Source organism: Diaporthe batatas (genome assembly GCF_019321695.1).
Source record: "Diaporthe batatas strain CRI 302-4 chromosome Unknown Contig00011, whole genome shotgun sequence".
Taxonomy (NCBI): Eukaryota; Fungi; Ascomycota; class Sordariomycetes; order Diaporthales; family Diaporthaceae; genus Diaporthe; species Diaporthe batatas.
This window is the reverse complement of record NW_025408558.1, coordinates 2,665,001-2,683,673: the sequence shown is the minus strand read 5'-3', so window position 1 is coordinate 2,683,673 and position 18,673 is coordinate 2,665,001. Positions and strand designations below refer to the sequence as shown.

The 18,673-nt window shown below is 43.1% G+C and overlaps 4 protein-coding genes across 4 annotated transcripts; 2 read left to right on the top strand and 2 right to left on the bottom strand.

Annotated features, from left to right (window-relative positions):
• Positions 1–661: 661 nt before the first annotated feature.
• KVR01_009234 (uncharacterized protein) lies at positions 662–6,910 on the bottom strand. Its single transcript, XM_044793285.1, has 8 exons — positions 6,584–6,910; positions 6,281–6,506; positions 6,152–6,211; positions 6,006–6,071; positions 5,680–5,934; positions 5,492–5,615; positions 1,159–5,420; positions 662–1,057 (listed from the first exon to the last, which is right to left on the bottom strand). The coding sequence occupies exons 1-8, from the start codon at positions 6,736–6,738 to the stop codon at positions 713–715; spliced, it is 5,493 nt and encodes a 1,830-aa protein (XP_044641736.1). The 5' UTR covers positions 6,739–6,910; the 3' UTR covers positions 662–712.
• A 316-nt stretch (positions 6,911–7,226) lies between these two features.
• On the top strand, positions 7,227–8,514 carry KVR01_009373 (uncharacterized protein). Its single transcript, XM_044793146.1, has 2 exons — positions 7,227–7,407; positions 7,464–8,514. The coding sequence occupies exons 1-2, from the start codon at positions 7,278–7,280 to the stop codon at positions 8,288–8,290; spliced, it is 957 nt and encodes a 318-aa protein (XP_044641875.1). The 5' UTR covers positions 7,227–7,277; the 3' UTR covers positions 8,291–8,514.
• A 4,135-nt stretch (positions 8,515–12,649) lies between these two features.
• KVR01_009390 (uncharacterized protein) lies at positions 12,650–16,849 on the top strand. Its single transcript, XM_044787665.1, has 5 exons — positions 12,650–14,503; positions 14,648–15,080; positions 15,162–15,348; positions 15,459–15,758; positions 15,814–16,849. The coding sequence occupies exons 1-5, from the start codon at positions 12,793–12,795 to the stop codon at positions 16,795–16,797; spliced, it is 3,615 nt and encodes a 1,204-aa protein (XP_044641892.1). The 5' UTR covers positions 12,650–12,792; the 3' UTR covers positions 16,798–16,849.
• A 172-nt stretch (positions 16,850–17,021) lies between these two features.
• KVR01_009451 (uncharacterized protein) lies at positions 17,022–18,147 on the bottom strand. The gene is made up of 2 exons (XM_044785982.1): positions 17,552–18,147; positions 17,022–17,454 (listed from the first exon to the last, which is right to left on the bottom strand). The coding sequence occupies exons 1-2, from the start codon at positions 17,808–17,810 to the stop codon at positions 17,177–17,179; spliced, it is 537 nt and encodes a 178-aa protein (XP_044641953.1). The 5' UTR covers positions 17,811–18,147; the 3' UTR covers positions 17,022–17,176.
• Between the last annotated feature and the right edge of the window lie 526 nt (positions 18,148–18,673).

Here is an 18,673-nt window from a genome sequence, read left to right as displayed (position 1 = left end):
AATAAGGGGTAATATATCTAATAGCACTACTAATTATAATATTATAAATAGTTGAATGGGAAAAAAAATAGTGTAGCTTAAGCTTGAGAAAAAAACATTTGACAACTGTGAGGTTCGAACTCACGCCTCTTTCGAGACCAGAATGCAACATGAGTAACCATGCAAGCTTTTAGGCTTGAGTCTGGCGCCTTAGACCGCTCGGCCAAGTTGCCTGGTTCACACGTGAAAGGAATATCCATCTTGTAGTTTCAGCCATTCTGGTGAGCCACTCCGCGGACACACTCCTAAGAAACTTGCCTTCCAAAAACATCCTCCCGTGCCCGATGAATAACATCCTAGGGAACACCCCCAGTAAAATAGCTTGCTTAGGTATGTAGGTACCTTAGAATATTTGTACCGGCCGGGCCGGTCTTGGTGACGAAATGCCAGTGCGACTCACTGAACATACATGTGGTGGTTGGTGGTTTCGTTGCTAATCCCATGCTATAAAACGTGTATGGCGTCTTCATATAGTGGCCAACACTCAAGACCTAGAGTTTAAGAAAAATACAACGCCAGTAATAGTATAGAGAGAATATAGTACGTGACACACATATATAACCAGCCACAAAGGTGTGAACGCGGACAGCATGAGATAGCTGTGTTCCTGTAAGAAAACCCGGTAAATTTTCTAGTGTTTATATAAGCTACCCGGTGAACATTCTTGCCAACTCTACAGATCTTCTAGGCCACCCAGCTTTTGTAAATCAGGAAATTCCAGCTGCTCGATGTCACCCTCAGGGAAGTCCATCGGTTCAAACTCTGCCGTCGACACATCGGCCCCGCTCCTAATATCACCACTTGTCCGGGAAGCATCATCCCCACTTGTTCCAGATTCCCCAGACGAAGACGCCTTAGACTGGAACACAAATTCCTGCCCACTTCCTGAATCGAAGGTATGGGGCCCCTCAAAAGTGGCAGTGCGCGGGTGCTCTACCGTTGCCACAGGCAAACATTTCTTGCAGATCCAATAGCGATCGGTGCATGTCTCGCATCTATACGCAACACCTCGAGATTGCTTGGTTGACCAGCGTTAGTAATAATTATACAATCTTAAAAGTCTTGGATGCTGGATACCAAAGAGATTAAAAGAAAGAGAGGGCATGAAAGGTAACTCACCGCAAAACAGAAGTCGCAGAACCCGTCGAGCCTCCTATACACTCGCTCGTCTCCTGAATCGGCTGAAGCCTCACCGTCTTGTCCCCGCGGTGTGAGGAGTTCAATAATCGCCGCGTCAGCTTCATACCGTCGGGCCATCAACAAAGGCGTGAACTCCTCCGCTTCGTCACCACGGCCTGTGCGGAAGCGCACGTGGATGTCTGCCCCATGCTCTAACAAGTGTTGGATCGTCGCCTCGTAATCCGGCGCCTCGGATCTCGTCCAGAACTCCGCGTAGTCAGGCTCGATCGGCCTCGACGCCCAAGCAAGCGGCGTCCACCCGTCAGCATCCTCCGAGTTGGCACACCTCTTCCTGTCCCTCGGCGGGAGCCTGTGCAGGATCGCCCTGACGGCGCCCGCCTTCCCAAACTGCGCGGCCCAGTGCAGCGCATTCTTGCCGAACCGGTCCGGCGCCATGATGTCCCCGCCGTGGGCCAGCGCCACCGCCTCGAAGTTCCGGACGCCGTTTGCCGCGGCAAAGTGTATCGGCAGGCGGCCCAGGGGGTCGGGCGTGCGCGCGGACGCCGCCTTGTCGAGGATGAAGTTGATGGTCCCCACGCCGGCGCAGAACGCCGCCGCGCACAGGGCGTTGAAGATGGAGATGCCGCTCACGAGGGACGCGTCGGCGCCGTGCGTGATGAGCGTCCGCACGATCCTCTCGGCGCTCTCGGTCCGGGCCGCTGGGTCCTCGGTGTCGAAGCGCCGCTCGGGCATGCACGCCGCGATCAGGGGCGTGGGCTTGTCGCAGAGGTGGGTTGAGTTCACCCGGGCGCCTTTCTGCAGCAGCATGCTGACGAGACCTTCATCCCCGTACATGCAGGCGACGTGCAGGGCTGTGCCCTCTCTGACTGTCACGAGGTGAATGTCAATTGTCGGACGGGCTAGGAGCCAATCGTGGACCGCTCTGGCGCCCGGTCCGGCACTGGAAGCCTGGGTGAGCAGCGTGTTCCCGTAGTTGTCCTGACTGTTGATATCGACACCGGCACGGACAAGCAGGCGTATGCACTCAAGAGACGCCTCACTCTCAAAATCAGCCATGGCTACCAATGGTGTTTGACCTGTGTCGCTTTTTCTTGAAAGGTCATCCGTGTCGTGGAAATCAAGAAGGACCTGCAAGACGTCTGGTCTGCATTTCCACGCTGCGAGGTGTAATGGAGAACTCCCGTTAGGGGTTGTTTCTGAGAGGCTTGAGCCGGCCTCCATAAGCATTCTCGTTATCTCCTCGTTAGGAGTGTAGCCGGTTGCGACCATAATTGGGGTGTATCCGTCACAATCACGGTGGTGCAAATCGACACCCCTCCCTGTCTCGAGCAGCATCTTGACGACTTGAGTCTTCTCCAGCACCACAGCGCGATCTAAGAGATTTTGCTGCCATCTGTTAACAAGGCTCGGATCGGCTCCGGCTTCTAGGAGATTCCTGAGCTCGTCGACATTTTCTATTGCCGTTTGTAGTAGCGTGTAGCCCCTGCTGGAGACAAGATCGAGAACTGGCTGGTCGTGATGGCGAAGCAGTTGGCGAGCCACTTCCCAGTGGCCCCCAAATATAGCCCAGAATAGGGCCGTATAGTTGTTCGAGTCCCGCGCATCGACGGACGCACCATGGTCAAGTAGGCATTGCGTCGCGGATAGTCTCCCCGTCGCGGCAGCGTCCATCAAAGGCGTTACCCCTTCTTCGTTGCCTCGCTCCAGGTTCACGGGTGGGTCATTATTCAAAAGGAGCTCAAACATTTCAAGCTTGGTATTCTCTGGTATTCGCTTGCTGTATATGATAACAGTCAGTAAAGGATCTTCCAAGTTTTTATGATTTGGATCGGCTCCGTGCTCGAGTAGCACTTTCGTTGTCTCGAGACTCGTGCTGTTCACTGCCGCGAGGTAGAGGCAGGTGTCCGCACCCCACGGTCCGGGTGTTTCCGGATCTGCTCCGTGTTTGAGGAGCATGCGAACAGTTTTTACCAAGCCGTTATGACAGGCCGCCGTGATGGGGGTCCAGTCGTGTTCAACCGGGTCATCGGCCGCCTTTGGCCTGGGTGCGCATTTTGCCTGATTTGGGTCGGCTCCGCTCTCCAGGAGCGTCTCAACGATCTCCCAACAACCCCAAAATGATGCCACGTAAAGAAGAGTGCTTGGATGTGGCGTATTGATCATGCTTAGATCTTTCTTTAATAGCGTCTGGACGATAGTCAAATGACCACGCCCGCACGCGGCGTGGAGAGCTGTAGGCCGGTCCTTCTTGGCGAGTCTGGTGTCTCCTTTATGTTTGAGGAGTACATCCACGCTGTTTGAACAACCGATGCGACTTGCTAGGAAAAGCATCGATGGACAGGAAGCCGACGAGGAGTCGTCCTGCTGCTCGCTGTGACTCAAGACCAAGTCTAGCAAACGATCCATATCGAGCCACGCAGCTCTCCACAGAATCGAAGGTGGGAAGATCAGGCGTTCATCTTTGGTCAAGGACGCCTGATTCTGGAAGTCGGAGATGACCTCCTCCGCGAAGCTGATTGCCAAGTCTTGGTTGTTGGCCCGCACAGCCTCGGCGAGGCAGTCCATCGGTGGCCTTCCATTGTTGTCTTGCCCATTGACATCGCGCAATCTCACCACACTCGGCGGACCGAATTCGAGAGTGGACGTCCAGGCTCTCCACGCCGATTTTAGCGGTCCGGAGTGTGGTCGAGCGAAAGGGTTTGACATTGCCCAATATACTTTCGACCAGGCTTCATAAGGCCCTGAAGGATCTCTTAATTGCGCTTCGATATCTTCCGCAACTTCAATTCCGGACAGATGATGGGGCAGTGCCTGTACGGCATAAAACAGCATATCCTTCCCATCAGGCATGAGTGGAGGCGTCATTGCGTGCCCTGATTGTTGCACACGCTCCTCATACTGTCGAAACAGACCGTGAAGCCTCTCCTGTACAATTTCCAGTCGGAGGTACTGTAATAAAACCTCTGCAGTCAGCCGTGGCGCCCGCTTCCTGAGCGCCTCCCAGTCTTGTGTCGGAGCATCTGCGAGTAGCTCAAGAATGTGAGAATGGATGCGGAACTGGCCCGCCTCGACGACGGCAAATCCGCGAATTTGTTTGTCGATATCCATCGAACAGCGCCTTATTTCTTCTGACTTGGGAAGATCGAGCTGCTCGCCGAGCATATTTCTGCTGATAGCGACAAAGCTTGCGAGCTCGTCCAACGTGAGGGGCCGCTGGGCAGCGATGATCCACGTCAAGGCACTCATGACTACCTCTTGACATGGCACTGAACTCAGAATCTTCCAGGCAGTTTCCTCGGGGGTGTAGGATGAATCCACGCGCCTTGTCGTGTCGAGAAAGGCCCTGAAATTCTCCTTTGTGCAATCGGCCGGCCATCGAGAGTACATCTTGACCACGTCCAGTATACTGGACATGGTCTTGGGGTTCATTGATTGTAATCTTTCAAGGCATTCCTTCACTGGATGACTCCCAGGTGGTGGCGAACACAACCGCGCGAGAAAATCGTTCCTCTGTGTCTCCGGGCCTACGTCGATCTCAGGCTCCTGTGGTACTTCAAAATTGAGAATGTTGACTTCTGGCCAGTATTTCAATTCCTCGCGCAACATTTGAGCGTCGTATGAACCGGGCTTGTTGCCCGCCACGATGATGTTGAACCGGTTCTCGCATCTGCTGGCTATACTGCCAACCAAAGTCCAAAATCTTCTTCGGCTTGCAGCATCGCATTCATCCAGTCCAATAAGAACAAATGTGCTTTCTTCGTACATCCAAATGTACGAGTTCAATGCCATGTTGCATAAGTCATCGTCTGTCCAGGCATTCTGCAGCTTGAACTGGTCTCGTAGCTGGTCTTGTAGGTCCTGTACACGAAATGCATCTGCCGTCGTCCTCCTAAAGAAATGCAAGAAGCATGCGGTCAACATTGCCATGGTAGAGTTCCTCGCTGGATCAGAGGCGCAAAATCGAAATTCAAAGCTGCGAACGAAATATCGCCTGCGCAACTGCTGACGTCTGATCCAATCCATGCTCATTTGCTCCGCGGCTTCTGTCGTAGCCTGGGAGTCGGTTCCCTCGAGATATATGACTTGCGTCCCACCTAGCCGGCACCACATGTCGTAGTTCTCACCTTTTAGTACAGGATGGTCTGGTGAGACCTTTTTAATCATTAAGTGGGCCTCTGGGGCGGCAAGGGACAATAGACTTTGCTCCAGAGCTATTTCTGACGGCCCCAATGACGCCCAACCTGGGCAGAATATTAGTCGCTGGTTTGATCATTTATACATGGTCGCACTTCACGAGGATTTGGGGTATTACTGGTGATTCCGCTTCCTATATTATCCATGAGATTAGGGAACGCGGCTTGTATGCCTTCTGCATCAACCTCCTCTATTGCCAGTTCGCTTGATAAACCGAGTGTTGCAAAGTAATACCCCAATGTCTAGGTCTTTGATGTCAGTCCTCATATAAGACGTTTCGTAGACATAGTAGGGAGATATTCTTACCCCATGAATTCGCTTGGAAGAAGTCCCCGCGTACAGGCTGAAGGTTGTGCAGCGTGAAGAAATCTTAGACGCAAGGAATGCTTCATTGGTGTGCCGTATTGTTGAAACCAGGTTCTGAACTGATGACAAAGTAATGCACGACTTCCAAACGGCCTCACTTCTCCCATCTTCCGGAAGAATGGCGTCATTCAAGAAGGTGAGTATTTTGAGACCCAGATCTCGTTCTCCCCCGCGATTAAAGCAGCCGGTAAAGATCTTTCGCCATGTCAGTCTTCCTCGGCCTGAAATCCATCAGGGGCAGCTTCAAGTAGAAAAATAAGGCTTACTATCTTTGCGATACTTGCGAATATCTCACTGTACTCTTCATTGATGTCTGAAGCAATGGAGATTGCCTGTGGAGTGCGCGTTAGAGTTCTGAATGAGCACGGAGATTCCCCGAGTCTCCAGGGCGACAGCTGCCGACAACACTAGCCTTTTTCAAAATTACAGCGCCGATATCGTATGCGAAGAAGATGGTCACTCTCTGAGCTGGCTTCATGAAATGAGTAGATCAGTCACAAAAGCTCAAAGGAAAACCGTATCCAGGGTGTTATAAGCCCACCTCGTCGTTGGCTCGGGGCCGTCGATACTCCAATAGCCCATCAAGAAGCTGTCGGGCCTGGAACTCGACGTAATCCTTGGTGAACTCCAAGTCGTCGCTAAGAGTTCCTGATACATCAAAATCGAAGTGATATTCTCTCCTTCGAGAGCTTTGAGGAAGCGAATCTGACAGAAACGACAAAGCGAGCGGACTTTCCCTCATGGAAACCCCTAGGACGTGGACCACACTGTCATGCCGACCAGATCAGCCACAGAAGTCGGAGACCATGTTACAATGCGCCGAAGGCATCTTGGGAAGCTTTACTCAATATCTAGCCTTGTATCTCCAGCATCCCCATCCACAGGGGCAGGCTCTATACTTGACAATAAAGTCAGGCCCTGTTTGGAAGTACTGACATCGAGATCCTGGCCCCCAGGCCTCGTAGGAGAGCTGATGGTCTCGGAATCTTCAGACATCATTCGAAAGTGTGGTTGAAAGATGATGTTGAAACCGGCCGCCGTAGCCCTGTCCCGTGTTATTGGGTTTTATTGGCGCCTGAAATCCTCGTCGCGTCGGGTCTGCCGCCTAAAGGTCGACGCTCGGCGTAGATCAATACGGCTGACTTTTTGTGTCATAGGGACTCGGAATAACCCCTCACGGTCAAAGAATTGGCGGCCGTCGCAGGCGAAAGGGGGGCACCAGGGTGTCAGCAACAACTGATCTGCTCAGAACTGGGCAGTCAGGCAGTTACTGGGAAATGCAACAGTCTGTTTCGTGCAACAAGGCTTGCATTAGTGCTGACACCTGCAGCAGAGCTGATATTTTGGGAGCAGGGAGTGCCAAGTGGGCGCTTACATCCGCGCACTGTGTAGCATCACTGCCGATTGGGACGGTCTAAGATTGCTGTTCCATCCTACTCGGATATATACGTCTCTACTCCTGAGTGCCCGAGGGTGCCCAATATTTCCCCACCTGTACCAGGAACTGCAGCTGTCACAAGTTCTTACGATCCAACACAATGGACGAGGAGAGAGATTTATGGGTTAGTGATGATGAGTTTGAAGACCTTGAGATCGAGCAAGACGACACTTCACCTGATTGTAAATCTTTTACCTTGTCACTGCAAAGTCAAGGCGGTCAAGAGGGTGGTGAGCTAAGATTATTGATTCATTGATTCAAATCCGAGATACTGACACGCACACAGGATATCATGTTCGCAATAAAGAGGGAATACTCCAGAGAAAGACAGTGTCTGCTATGAGCGGAGGCCTCCGCAAGAGGAAACCAGCTTTCACAGTGGGATGCGAAGCTAGGGCGATCATCCACGGCCGCATGAGCCTCGACTCTGATAAGCTGGCCACGCTCCTGGTATATGATCTCAAGTTTCTTTCACGTCGTGGCACACGCATTAAGGCCGCCGATGTGCTGTTTGAGTTCTGCTCAAGTTCAAAACAGTCAGGTGTCATGGGCCCAAACGTGTCTGAGGTGCGTCCCAAAGGCGAGAGCAGGATGGGCGAAACGATACAGAATGAGGCTTCCAAGTTTGGACTCTCTTTCAACGCCGGTCCATCGATACCCGGTGCCGACGTAGGTCTCAACGCTTCTGCGGAGCAAAGCATCACTAAGGACCTCAAATTCCACACCATAGTCACAGGTGACAATCCCGCAGACCTGGAATGGGGAGACCATTTCCAGGCTAGGTTCACACTCGCGGAGAATTCTTCACAGCAGTCTGGGATCCCGACGCAGCTTACTGTTGTCATCCTGCTTGAGCGCGACAGTGACGACAACTTTCAGATGATTCCCCGGATCGAAGTCACGCCCAACTTCACGTCACGCATGACTTCTCTCGGGTCAACGCGATCTTCAGACGATCCAATCTACTTCGACGTGCACGAGTCTCCATTTGACAGGCTTGGTGGCGCGACAGACATCGACCCGAATAATCTCGGTGCTGTGGACCTGGATAGCCTCTGGATCTGCACCATGTACACACTGCACATGGATGGGGTAAAGAATAATGGTCCGTAATCATATTGTGTATTGTTACTCAAAGGCTTCGCTTCTCGGGTGTGAATGGGATACCAAGCAGTCAGCTATCATCGTATTTGGGTAGCTGTTTCAGGGTGTTCCTTCCAATATGACCTGCCGTGGCCTTGTAATCTGCACCTCTAACCCGGTCAACTGAGATGGTGGGTCCTAGGCGGGAATGTTCGCCGGTCAGCTTAGAATAGAATGGCTTAGCCTGGCAAGCCTGGGCATGCAGGGCATGCTGGCGCTACTTTACAGCATATTGAATCCTATGTAACCCCGAGCGCCCTCGACGCCACATGTGCATTACAACTAATTAATATGTGCGGGGGTGGTCAACTACTTTGCCCCTATGGAGAGGGTGCGTTAACCGATGTGTGACAGTGTAGTTGTACTGTGTGGTCGTGTGCCTTGGACCGGGGACGCCAGCAGTTCAAGAACCACGAAAAGATAGCGAGCTACTATCTTAGAAAAATAAAGCAAAGCCCCCCCTTAATTAAATACCCCCTATTTCTTAATTAAACTAAAACTTTACTAATAGGGTGGAAACTTTAATATTCTTATTAAAATACCTCTATTAATTTTATTAATATTAATAATAAGTTATCTTTATTATTTAATTAAATAAAAATAATATTATATTAATTTTATATAGTTAATTTAAACTTAATTTATAAAGGTATATATAATTTACTTACTTTAATATAAAGTAATATTAATTTAATTAACTTTATAAATAATATTATTAAATTAATTTATTAAGCAAACTATTTAATATTTATTATATAAAACTATTTAAAGAGTTAAATTATATAATTTATTAATAAAATATTATATTATTTAAATAATTATATATTTAAAAGCTAATTATTAAGGTAATTAAAGTTTAATAAACTACTTAAAAGTATTTATAAGTACCTTAAAACTACTTAAAATAAGGTTACTATAATAAATTAAGTAGTTTAAAAAGTATAAAGAATACTATTTAAATTAATAATAAAAAAATATACCTAATAATAGGAAAAAAAGGGTTTAAAAGGTATTAATAATAAAACCCTTTTATTATTAAAGTAAAGTCTTTAATAAATAATAATAATAATAATATTAAATACTTTAAAAGTTATTTAATTAATCCTTAATATAAATATATTTAAATAAATTAACTTTAACTTTATTTATTAAAATTTATAACTTAAAAGTTATTAATACTTTTATTATATAACTTAAAAATAAAGTATTATATTAAGGAGAAAATTAGAGTTAAGGGATTTAAAGTTTTTATTAAATTATATTAACTTATTTAAAGACTTAATTAAAAGGAAATATAAAATTATTTAAATATAATTATTAAGCTAAAAATATCTTTATTAAGACTAGTTAGCTTATAAGTTAAAAGTTTTAACTTTATAATTAAAAATTATAAAAAGATATTAATAAAAGGATTAAAGTATTTAATTATAATAATATTATAAATATACTTTTTAAATTTTAAAAATCCTTTTTTAATTTTATATAACTATAAAGTTATATTATTAATATAAAAGTTATAAATATTTATATTATAAAATAATTACTTAATTAAATAATTATTAATTAAAATCTTTTAACTATTATTAATTATTTAATAAGTAGTTACCTTAAAAATAGCTTATTAATAATTAGGTAGATAGTAAATATAAATATACTTAATAAAGATTTAAACTTTAAAACTTTTAATTTATATTAATAACTATTAAATAAAAGATTAAAATAAAGGTAAAAATAAACCTTATATAAAAAAGTATAAGTAACTAATAAAAATATAATTATATCCTTTAAGTAATTATTATAAGGTTAATTATTATTATTAAAATAAAGAAATTTCTTATAATAATAGTATTTTATTAAATAAAATAATATATATATTAATTTATTTAATAAAAATTTAAAGAATTAATTTAATATAATTATAATAAATAATATTATAATTAAATACCTATTAAAAGCTTTTTAATTATTAAATAATTTAAATAAAACCTAATAAAAGGAGTTTAATAGTAATAAAGTTAACTTTATTCCTTTTAAAAAAATAGTAAAAATAAAAGTAAAAGGAAAGTAATATTAATATAATTATTAATTTATTATTTAATATTAATTTATTTAAAGTTAAATATAATTAAATAGTTTTAATAAAGTTATTACTATTATTATTACTATTAATTTCTTTTATAAATTTAATAAGACCTTATTACTATTAATAATAATAATAATAATATTTAAAAGTCTATAATAAAAATAAAAGTTATTAGTTATTCTTTTATTATTATTATTATAAATAAAAAAATAAAATAGTTTTATATTAAAAATTTATTATAAAAGTATTTTAAAAGTATTTTAAAAGTATTTTAAAAATTTATTAAAAAAGTTTAATTTTAATAACTTATAAAAATTATAAAATATAAAAGGTTTAATCTTTATAAATTTTATAAAAAAGAATATTTAGTTTAATAAATATAACTTAAAATTATTTTATTAATTAAAATATTAATTAAACTATATTTAAAAGGAAAAAAAAACTTTACTAATTTTTTAATAATAATAATAATAAAAAACTTACTATTATAATAAAATTATTAAATAATTATTTAATAAACTATTAAATAAATATTAAAAGTATATATCTTATAAAATTTATAAAAATTATTTAACTAATTAATTAATTTTATTTAATATTAAACCTTATAATTAAATTAGCTATTTAATAAAAAGTTAAAAGTCTATTAAAATAATTCCTTTTATTTAATAAAGTAAAAGTTATATAATAAGTTTTAAAAACTTTTAAATAAAAAAGTAATAATTAAATATATAGAAAAATATAATTAATAATAAAAATAATTAAAAAAAAGTTATTTATTTTAAATAAATAAAGTAAATTAAATACTTAATATTAAATACTAATTAATTAAATAAATTTATTTATAATTAATTTATTTATTTTAGCCTTTAATTATTAATTTAACTATTTAATATATAAATAATATTCTTTTATTTATATAACTTTACTTAATTAAAACTTTATTAATTTTAATTTTTATAATTTTAATTAAAATTATTATATTTATTTTATTTTATATTTTCTTTTAATATTTATATATAATAAAAATATTTTTAAATAGTTTTAACTTTAAATTAAATCTTTTAAATATAAAAAATAAAATTAAATAAAATTTTTATTTAAATTATAATTTAATAATTTATATTAATATTAATAATATAAATAATACTTTAAGTTATAAAAATATACCTTAATAAAATTAAAATTAAAAATATAAAAATAAATATTTATATTTTATACCTTTTATATTTATTACCTTAATTATTTTATTTTATAATATTAAAAATATTATTTATTATAAAAATTAATTTTAAGTTTAAATATAAATTTATTTTTAATAAAATACTTTCTTTTAATTATTAAAGAAAAACTTTTATTATATAACCCTTATATATTATAATAATAAATAAACTATTTAATATAATTATAAAAATATAAAAATAAGCTTTTATTTAAAAGACTTTTAATCTATAAAATATATTTAATAAATATTTAACCTATTCTCTTTATATTATCCTATTTATTAAAACTAAATTTATTAATAAAAATAAATATTTTTATTATATAGTTTAATTAATATATTTATTAAAAATAATAATTATAAAGCTTTTATTATATTAATAAATTAATATATATATTTATTTATTACTTTATATATAAATTTTAAAAATATTATTTATTATTTTATAATAATATTAATTTATAATTATTTAATAAAAAGTATTATATTTTATTAAAATATAAATCTAATTTATTAATAAAAATCTTTTAGTTTTAATTTATATAATTTATATATTAATTATATTCTATAATATTATTATAAAATAAATTAATAAACCTTTATAATTTATTATTTTAATTTAACTATATTTAATAATAATAATAATAATATACTTAAAGTAACTATATAAGTAGTAATAACCTTTTAATAATAAGTTTAAATTATTATATAACTATATTAAAACTTAATTTATAGCTACTTATTAAATAGTAATAAATTAAAATATAAATAAAATTTTAACTATTAAAATTTAAAGTATAATAGATAATAGCTAGCTATTATTAAAACCTTTTTTTTATTAATTAAGGAATATTAATAAATTAATAAAGGTATTTTATTAAAAAATATTAGAGTTTCTACCTTATTAGTAAAGTTTTAGTTTAACTAAGGAATAAGGGGTATTTAACTAGGGGGGGGCTCTACTTCGTTTTTCCGAGACAGTGTGCGACTACCCAAATCCACCTGTGACTTGAGTTACGGTAAACTCCGACAACCACTACCACCATTCTCGTCGGCTCTTCTCGTATCTAAGCGTCCGACTTTCATTTCATCAGCCCGTTTCAAGTGGCGCACTCTCAGCATCTCCGTTGTGTCGTCAGTTTCAGTGTCGCGAAATTCATTTTCACAATGGTCATGATGCATGCGGATCACTTCGACGTGGACTCGCCACCTCCTATCACAGATGGGCCCATCATCTTGAGCTTTCAAGAAAACCTTGGTAGCGAAGACGAAGCCGAAGATGACCAACCGCCTGGGGAAAAGAATGACGATGAATGGTATGGGCGATCCCTCCATGACAGGTGGACACTCACCTTGAAAGGCCTACTCGACAAGGATTTGCAATGGGATAATGATACCGATCCTGGTGACGAGCTGGACTCGGATACTGGAGCCCGGGTCCTTGGTCCGAGAGAGCGAGAATCTCTCGCAGAAATCGACGACGGCAACATGGCCTTCCTTACGGTGCTCCACCACCTAGCTGCCAACTTCAGAAACGACAACTTCAACAGCCTGCCAGAAAGAACGAAAGTTAAAATTGTGGGATATCTTCTCCATAAGCACCAGGAGCGAAAGGCCAGGTTGCAGGAATCTCTCGACTCGCCCGAGGACCCGGTGCTTACCAGAGCCTTTGCTAACCAAAATGACGAGTTCATCCGCTTCGTCATCAAGAACTTCTCAAGTCATATCCCTCATCTTGTCAGCGAAAAGGACATTAATGGAGCAAACTGCTTCCATTACGTCTTCAAGAAACACATTCCAGAGGCCGTGGACGCCTACATCAGTTCCCACCAGCAGACGCAACGCAAGAAGACCAAAACGCACAAACCTATTACGCTGGACCTCACCAAGACTCTGCACTACCTCACTTTTCTCATCCCTTCTGCCAAACCTGAGTGCATCGTTGCCGGCGATGGGGACGGCAATACACCCATGCATTACGCAATGTCGTATAGAGTCGCACGCATGCCGACCGACCAGTACAGGAAAGTGGTTCTGGAGCAGCTCATCGAGCTCGGCGATCAGTGGGAGGACCCGTCGAGTCAGTTCAACAACGCTGGTCAGTCGCCCTACCTCTACTTTGAGCGCACCAAACGTGAATTCATCGCGCAGAATGCACGACTACGCGCCCAGAAGTCCACACGGCCAAAAACCACTCCCTCAATGACCACGCGCCCTGGAAGAGAAGAAAAGAGCAAAGGACACCCCATACATGAGCCATCAATACAAGCGGTGGCCAGATCCAAGGATGAGTCCTCATCATACATGAGCAACGTGCTCACCAAGGAGGCACAGACAAAGAGGTCTCAAAGGGAAAGCCATATAGACATGAAAACAGTTTTGCCATCTCGGACAATGTTGTCGTCCTTGCAGCTAGAAATTAGCAAAGACACCATGCGGAAAGACTCTCAGATTTCAAAAGCTCGAGCTGATATGGGCCAGACACCAATTACCGGGCTGGCCAGGAGGGACACAGGCCATAACGCACAAGGCAACGAAAACCTGTCACCAAAAGCTTCTTCACCTGTTGTAGAAGTCATGACTTCCAGTTCAGTTGTTCCCGGCCCGGCACGCGCTGCAAGCCCGCACACTGGCAGAGATCCAATGTCAATCGAATCACAGGCCCAGGGCAGGCAGGCTCCTTTACCTAGGATATCGAAACATCGAGTTGATACCACAAAAGAAGAGGCCAGCATGAAAAAGCCTGAAGAAATCAAGGAAGACTATGACATCTGCACTGATAATGCGGAGGCTGTACGTCATCAGCTGAAGCTGCACTACATTCGTAAGAAATCAGATTTGGAGGCAAAGGAGCTCCTATATGGCAGGGTAGCGTCTGGTAAGTCATCTTTCCCATGGGCAAGAGCATATATTGGATTATTTCAGGGGCAGTTTTGATATGGTTGATATCCTGAAGGGTGAAAGACCACGTCATGTGCGTTTTCTAAACTATCTTCCACCAAACTGACATTATTTTTTGTAGACAGAAATTTGTACTTCGATGCGACGAATTTGAAAAGAAAGACGCCCAAGGAACTCACAGACCTCATCTCCATGCTCGCAAGCCCTGGTGGATTTGAAGACACATTGTCATACGTCAGCCTGCCTGTCCTCGCTTACGCCGCGGACACCTCAGACATCAGCTCGGCCCAAGCCTCTGGATCTTACGAAGCCAACCAGAGGCGCCAGCGCGGATCGAATTCACAGGAGAAGAGAACCATGGGTCGGAGCTCTGCAGTTGCCGTGCTTGACAAATTGGCCGAGTGTGGCGTGCGGAAGATTATCCGACTTACTGTGGAGGAGGACTTTGAGTCGCCACCGCATACTGACGCTGCTATCGAGAGGGCTGTACGCGGGGTAGATTCATTGATTTCCGGGAACAAGAGAACTCATCCCCGCATCGAGGTGGAAACTTGGTAAGCATAGCTCACAAGATTATCCGTACCTGTGTTGTGAAACACTGCTATGATGCCGTCGCTAAATAAAAGCTCATCTAGGGACTGGAGGAAGTTTGACCTCAGCCCCGATGTTATCAGGTTTGCTTGGCCAAGAGTTTCCGAGGTCAATTTATACTGGAGCGGCAATCAGACAGTGCTAAGAGGCTGGGCCAGCGAAAGTGGAATCCCTCGCCTCTTTGCGGAGTCGGAAAGGTGTCTGAAAAAAGTAACCATTTATTGGTCTCCAGTACGTTATAGTCAGAATTCCCGCAATCAACGACACAAATTGGACAGGAAGGGTTCTAGTAACTACTCTTCGGCCATTTGTCACCAAATACCTAATTATGTGGCTTTTAGGGCTTCGAGACTGTACGGAGGTGTGAGTCCTTGCTTGAAGAATTAAAGACGCAAGTCGAGAAGCGAACCAAGGAATCCGTCGACAGCAGAACACAACCAGGGGTTACGGTTGATCACAGAAGGCTTGCGACAGGCAAAACTTCCAACACTGGAGTGGAGAACTATTTGGGGCCACACGTGTCTGGTAACTTGAGCACGCCTCCGGAGCACGGTTGGATTGAAGCAATGCAGAAATTTAGAGAGGCCATCATGACCCTGCACGGAACATTTCAGAATAACCAGGTCCCGGACAGAGTCAAGGTGCGTACTATGCCAGGTCACAGAGTCGGTATGGCTTTACTGACTGTAACACCAGGTCGCGCTTATCGATGACGGCGTAGACCTCGCTGGCCTAAATATGTACGCGAATCGAGTCGAGGTCAGTGGGATGAGCTACTGTACTAGGGGGACCTCGTCCCATAACCCTTCCTGGTATCAGTCCAGTAACAGACACGGAACCATCATGGCCAACTCGATCACTCGCCTTAACCCATGGGTCTTGCTCTATGCCATGCGCATTCAGGATGACATACATGTCGGGCCTCGAAACGAGCTGACCTTGCGAATCCACGCGGCCAGTGCGGCAAGGGCTATAGAGGACGCCATCATCTTAAAGGTCGATATCATTTCCATCTCCTGGACAATCCGTGACCTCGCTGCCTCCGACCAGAGGCCACTCCATGACCAAGAAGCAGACGCCATCGAGTCACTCAAGGCCGCTATCAGCAGCGCCAAGGAGAAAGGAATCCTCATATTCTGCTCGGCCTCGGATGACATCAAGAAGAAAGGCGTCGACACCCTTCCCTACAGCCAGGCAAGGGATCACATCTTCCGTATCGGTGCGGCGGATGCCTTTGGGTGGAGCGACAAGGCGACGGAGGATCAGCGCACAATCGACTACTTCCTGCCCGGGAACCAGGTGGCCGACGACGTGAACCCGAGGCTATTACTCAAGGAGGAGCTCAAGTACCGCGACGGGTCGTCCGTGGCCACGGCACTCGCGGCTGGGCTTGCGTCGTTAATGCTCTACATCGTCAACGTGATGAAGATCTACTATACTAGTAGCAAGCAACCCCAGAATCTAGCAAAGATAACTCGCTATGGCAACCAGCTGCGGAAGCGGGATGGTATGAAGAAGGCCTTCGACAATATTATCACCGACGACAACTACAAGGACAAGAGGTTCCTTCCAGTATGGGATCTCTTCGGGTCAAGGGCCAAGGACATACTGGACAAGACAAAAGACATTGGCACAAAGTGGGACCTGCTGGATGAGCTATGTACATTGCTAGCAGCATGAGAAAGACCATTTTATACTTTATAAATACGCATTTGAAATCAGATGGGAGAAAGGACCAAATCTGGGCCCGGAGACGATCTTATCAGGACTATATTTGCGTCCCACGGAGGGTCTTGCCCAGGGCGGTCGTTGCATACTCTGACACACGGCTGGATCTGTGGGACCTGGAGCTTTCAGCTAGATTCTCAGCGGGAATTACAAGGTGTGCTGTGGCAACCGTCATGCAGGATTATCTATCAATATGACTAGGTATGACTTCGTTCAGGACTGCTGGCATTTGGTGAGACCTAGGTTGTACCTGGAAGAAAATGAACGAAAAGATGAAGGGAGCAGACGGCTGGATTTCACAAGTCTGCCGAATCAACTACTCTTGGGAACATCAAATCAGCGCAGGAATTCCCAAGGCCAACCCAGCGACCACGGCCCCAATGCCAGCAGTTGCACGTGCTCCTGCCGCCGCCGATCCATCTGTCGACGTGGCCTCGCTCCCAGAAGTCTGCAGCGATGGTGACGGCGAAGAAGTGGTGGTCACAACGACGGTGCTCGAGCCCGAAACGGAAGTGATCGTGTTGGTCGCAACACTGCCCGTGTTATTCCCGCCCGAGGCGCTTGCAGCGTTGAAGTCCAGGCCGCAGTCTGCCATCAGAGACGCAACATCTGTGGTAGATCCATGTCAGCGGTTGCCCCAATCCGAGGGGAAAAAGTACATTGTTTCGGTAGGAGTCCGAGTCCCGAAACCTGTTTGAGTGCGTACCATTGTCGTCGTTTGCTGTGAAGCCATTCTGCTTGGCACAAGCGGCGCAAGAGTTCAATGCGGAATTGGCACCTGTGTCACCGCACACGCAGTCATTGAATGCCGAGTCACCATCTGTGCTGCTTTCGCACCTGGCGGAGAGGTCGATCAAGCTGCGGCAGTCGGAAACGCACGCCTGGGGAACATCGTGTTCTTCGATGTCCTCAGCGGCCACGAGGATTCCAAGAGTGAGAAAACTGAAAGGGATGCGCATCTTCATCGTGGAGTATGCTTGGGAAGTCTGCCAATGGCTCTTGTTCTCGAAAATTCAATTTTTTTGTCGATGGTAATTCAGATTACAGGACCTCGAAACAGCGGGCGGGCTTATTTGAACAGCAGCTGCTGACTCTTATAACCGCTCTATTTGCGGAAACATGCGGTGCGCCTCTGAATTCCTGATTTTGATGCAATGATCGACACCCGTTGGTTCGCCGGTTTGTGGACGGCCGGGGATTGCGGATACGACGGCACGGGGCCGAAACCACGGCCAGGGACTCCACAGCCACTCTTTTGGTTGTTTTTTGTTGTCACAGGGGTTGGAGATGACGTTGAGCTGACGCTGAAAATGTGTCTTTTCTGCTTCTGTGTCTTCATTTGCGAATAGGTGTCCACGAGAGTTTCAATACCGTCTCTCATCGAACACGATCTGCGGGAAATAAGACCTGATTCGCAAAGCCTCGTAGTCATTGACGAGTCAAAGTTGGGCCGGGGAATTATCAAGCACACGGGGGCGAAATTGAGGTCAACATGTGCAGAGACTGCGGTATGGAAAACCTCTCTACTGGAATATGCTTCGCTACTTGGTCAAGTCATCTACTTAAGTATTGGATGATGTCTAATATTTTGTTGCTGGAGAATGTCCAGCCCTTCGACAATCTCAAATGGCGCCACAACACCCATGTTACCCTCCTTTCAGTCCCCCCATACTTTGGAAAGAGTGAAGAGGGCTGTCATAGTAGACTAATATTCCCCAAGCACGGTAAATATCCACGCCATCCAAGAAATCACAACTGGTATATTAAGGTCTATTGGCAATTTAAGCTCCCGAACCAAGATAATACCAGGTGAAAGAACATGTTGTCT